Raw genomic sequence first — 4,118 nt, 5'->3', positions numbered from 1 at the left:
GTTAAAGTAAAAGTTTCCCTAAAAAATAATACTTCAGTAGAGTACAGATACTCAAAAAGTGTACTTAAGTACAGTACTCAAGTAAATGTACTTAGTTACTGTCCACCTCTGGTATTGACTAAAGTGCTATGAACATGACTTGACAAATCTCAGTAGTTATCATGTTATCATGACATAAAGTAGAAGCTGTTTGACGTGGCATTTTAAAATGAGGACCAGAAAAGCTCAAAGCAAGATTTTGATTGTCTAGTTTTGGTCTGATCATTGTGTGTGTGTTTTAGAGGTTGTTCTGAGCAAATGGCGAGGATGATGGCAATCCCAGAGCTGTATTCCTCTCTGCTCATCAGCCAGCGGTCGCTGAACGTCTCTCCGGCCGAGCAGACGGTTTACGCACGCTGTGCTCACATGCCCGCCGTCCTCATCTTCTACCTGGTGCTGCAGTTCATCAACATGTTCCTGGGCATCCCGGCCAACATCATGGTTCTGTGGCTCATCCGTAAGAATAAGGGCGACTCGTCCACCTCAGACATCTTCATCATCCATCTGGCCGTGCTGGACACTTTCTTCTGCCTCATTCCTCCACTGGAGCTGGCCAACCTCGTCTATCTGACCACCAGCAGCACCTGGTTCGTCCTGCGCTTCTTCTACGGCGTCAAAGACTCGTCGCCGCTCTTCCTGTCCTGCATCTGTCTGGATCGATACATGGCGGTCCGGCATCCCATCACCTTCACAAAACTCAAGAACAAGCGCCATCGCTCTGTGTGTGCCGGCGGTGTGTGGCTCGTCACCTTGGCCTACGCCGCAGCGAAGTGTGTAGGAAACATCCGTAACTTTGAGAAAGTCTTCACCGTCATGATTGTGGCATCGTTTGCGCTCATGCTGTTCTGTAATGTCTCCATCCTCTGGGCCCTGAGGCAATCGGCTCCAGGTCAAGACGAGAGGCATTCTGTCAAGAAAACGGCCTTTAAAATGGTGCTCATCATCCTGGCCATCATTGTGTTTAACTACTTCCCGCCAGTGGCTCTCTTTCCTTTTAAAGAGTATTTCTCTGAGGAGGTCTTCCGCTGTTACATCCACTACATCGCCTTTGGCTTCATGGACATCAGCAGCAGCATCCAGCCGGTTCTCTATCTGTCGCGGGAGAAGCTCCGGAGAAACACCGGATATGCGGATGATCCTGTGTTCACCATCAACATGTGAGATGTTGTTATGAGCATCTGTACTTGCAGTGGATAATGACGTGTGTCATCATTTATTTATGTCTGTAACTCTGGATTAACTTGCGGTCTTTCCGAGACAACTGCTTGCAGATGCCTTAAAGGGTCATGAAACCCCAAAACACTTTTTTAGTGGCTGCACATCATTGAAAACACTAAAGGAACTCATTAATGTTATTCATATGTGAAAATGTTATTTTTCAGAGCGAGTATGCATAAAATATAATTTCGTTATTATGCATGAGACAGTCAAGTCAAGTCAACTTTATTTATATAGCGCTTTTAACAATGCAGATTGTTTCAAAGCAGCTTCTCAGTGTTAATTAGCAAAATAATGCAACATAATTTTATTCAGCCGTACAGCCGTCATCAGTTCATTTAAATTATCATACAGTGACAATGTGGGCTTTAGATCAATAATTCAATCAGTAATTTAGTTTTTATGGTTAATTTAGTGTAATAATTTGAGTTATTTGGATATTTAGTTGATACATTTTGAAAAATGTAGTGTCCCCAACTGAGCAAGCCAAGGCAACAGTGGCAAGGAAACCCAAACCCCATCAGGAGCAGAATGGAGGAAAATAAACCTTGGAGAAACCAGGCTCAGTCGGGGGGGCAGTTCTCCTCTGGCCAATTAACAAGCGGCGTATGATTATTATTCTGGCAACTTTACAGGTCAGAGGTCATAATAGATCGGAATATTCGAACAATCAGAGTCCTCAAGCCGGAGACAGGTTTACTGAGGATGCCGTGCCGATGAGGCGATTTCAGGGGGAATCTAATTGACACAGTCACTTCTTTCAGGTTCGTCTTCCATCCTTATTGTTGAGACATGGTGGGGAAGTTTTGGAAGCAGCGTGCGCAAGCATGTAGAGACTGTGTTCGTGAGTGGTTCATGTTCTCTCATCAGAGCATAACCACATCGGCGCATTGTTCATCTTGCCAAACAGTGTGCATATTTGGACAAATATAGATTTATTATCACATGTTTGCAAAATATTTCGTCATACAGAATAACATTTCTTTTCATTTCTCACTGAATTAGCCTATGATTTGAAGAACTGAATGACATTCAGAGCGATCTCTGTCTGTTCTTCCTGCTGCACGCCACTTCTGATCTCAGAGCTCTCTCTTTCGCTGTACTCATCCCTCATCTCATCTCTCTGTTGTGTGAACCAAGAACATGTCTCAGAACTGCTGTAACTGCTGCTGTTGGTATCGCTATCCATGTCCCCTGTGTCTGTGCATTGCCGGTTTGCAAATTAGCTAATTTTAATGCGCCTAATGACTCTTCCCTATTTATGCAAACCATTCCCTCTTTCCACACAATACCCATCCCATCTTTTCGCAGTCGACCACGCCCCTTTTTGGAAGCCTTTTCAAATGGAAGGTGTGAAAAACCCTCGCTGCAGCAGGGGGATTTCATGACCCTTTAAATAAGTATTTCACAACATTGCACCATATTTATATATAAAAGCGTTGACAAAATTAGCACGCTTTAAAATTATTTAATTCAATTAACGTTTTTTTCATCTTTTGGCTAGCGTTGCAGTATATGCTTTAAAACCATTCAATCGAACAAGACAGAAGAAAACGCGCTGACTGTGAATGTCCTGACTATGATTGTAAAGGAGTTCGTACTACTAAGCTGATCAGGGTGTCAATCAAAACACATCACAGGATTCAGATTATTCACTTTACTTTGTATTATGAGTGTGGTCTGAAATAAACAAATGAATAACATATTACAATAAATAATTGCAATATACATACATAATAGTGATATACATTAGAGCTGCAACTAACGATTATTTTTTCTGTCGATATATATATATATACAGTGTTGGTGGTAACGCATTACAAGTAACTTCAGCTATGTAATCAGATTACTTTTTTAAGTAAATAGTAAAGTAACGCATTACTTTTTTACAACAAAATACATATCTGAGTTACTTTTTCAAATAAGTAATGCAAGCTACTTTGTTTTTCCATTTATAGACTGACAGCTCTCCTGTCCTCATGTTGAGAGAATCGGGAGTAAGTGCAGGGGTGTGTGTGTGTGTGTGTGTGTGTGTGCGTGTGTGTGTGTGTGTGTGTGTGTGTGTGTGAACATGATGGCTATTGTAGTTTTAGAGTAAATCATCTCAAATCGTCTCATTCAGTATTACTCAAAATTCATAAAAACAGTGAAATGCAATCTCAGAATATTACACAAACCTGCCATAATGAAATATATTCAATTACACACCATACTAATAAGCAAAAATGACTTTAGATAAACATCACATTTGTGTTTAATTTTTCCACGTTTATGGCTGAAGTAAGAGTGTTGACCTTCTCCTGCGATCCAGAATAGCAACTGCGTCCTCTGACAGCCGCAAAATTTGCATTTCCTTCGGCCTGAGGCTTATTAACTCACTTCTGTTGTGAAAGGGTTTTTACATTTGCCCCAAAAAAACAAAACGCACTTCAGTATGCAAACACACACACACACACACACACACACACACACACACACACACACACACACACACACACACACACACACACACACACACACACACACACACACACACACACACACACACACACACACACACACACACACACACACACACACACACACGTGAGATTCTTTGCTGCATTCTGCTTTGAAAAAATATGTATTGTGAAAAGAGCTATACGGTGTTTGTATATGGAACTATGTATGCTAACTTTAGGTGATGTGTGTGTGTGTGTGTGTATACTATATACAACGATCATACATAACATTATGACCGGGGCAGTGAATACCACTGATGATCTCTATTAGTGGGTGGGATATATTAGGCAGCAAGTGAACATTTTGTCCTCAGAGTTGATGTGTTAGAAGCAGGAAAAATGGGCAAGCGTAAAGATTTG

The 4,118-nt window shown here is 41.5% G+C and overlaps 1 protein-coding gene across 1 annotated transcript; it reads left to right on the top strand.

Annotated features, from left to right (window-relative positions):
* Positions 1-306: 306 nt before the first annotated feature.
* On the top strand, positions 307-1,200 carry LOC307125457 (uracil nucleotide/cysteinyl leukotriene receptor-like; the record flags this gene model as incomplete). The annotated part of the gene is made up of 1 exon (XM_079815306.1): positions 307-1,200. The coding sequence occupies one exon, from the start codon at positions 307-309 to the stop codon at positions 1,198-1,200; it is 894 nt and encodes a 297-aa protein (XP_079671432.1).
* Between the last annotated feature and the right edge of the window lie 2,918 nt (positions 1,201-4,118).

This window comes from Gobio gobio (assembly GCF_949357685.1).
Source record: "Gobio gobio genome assembly, chromosome: 4".
Lineage (NCBI taxonomy): Eukaryota > Metazoa > Chordata > Actinopteri > Cypriniformes > Gobionidae > Gobio > Gobio gobio.
This window is presented reverse-complemented; position numbering and strand designations above follow the sequence as displayed.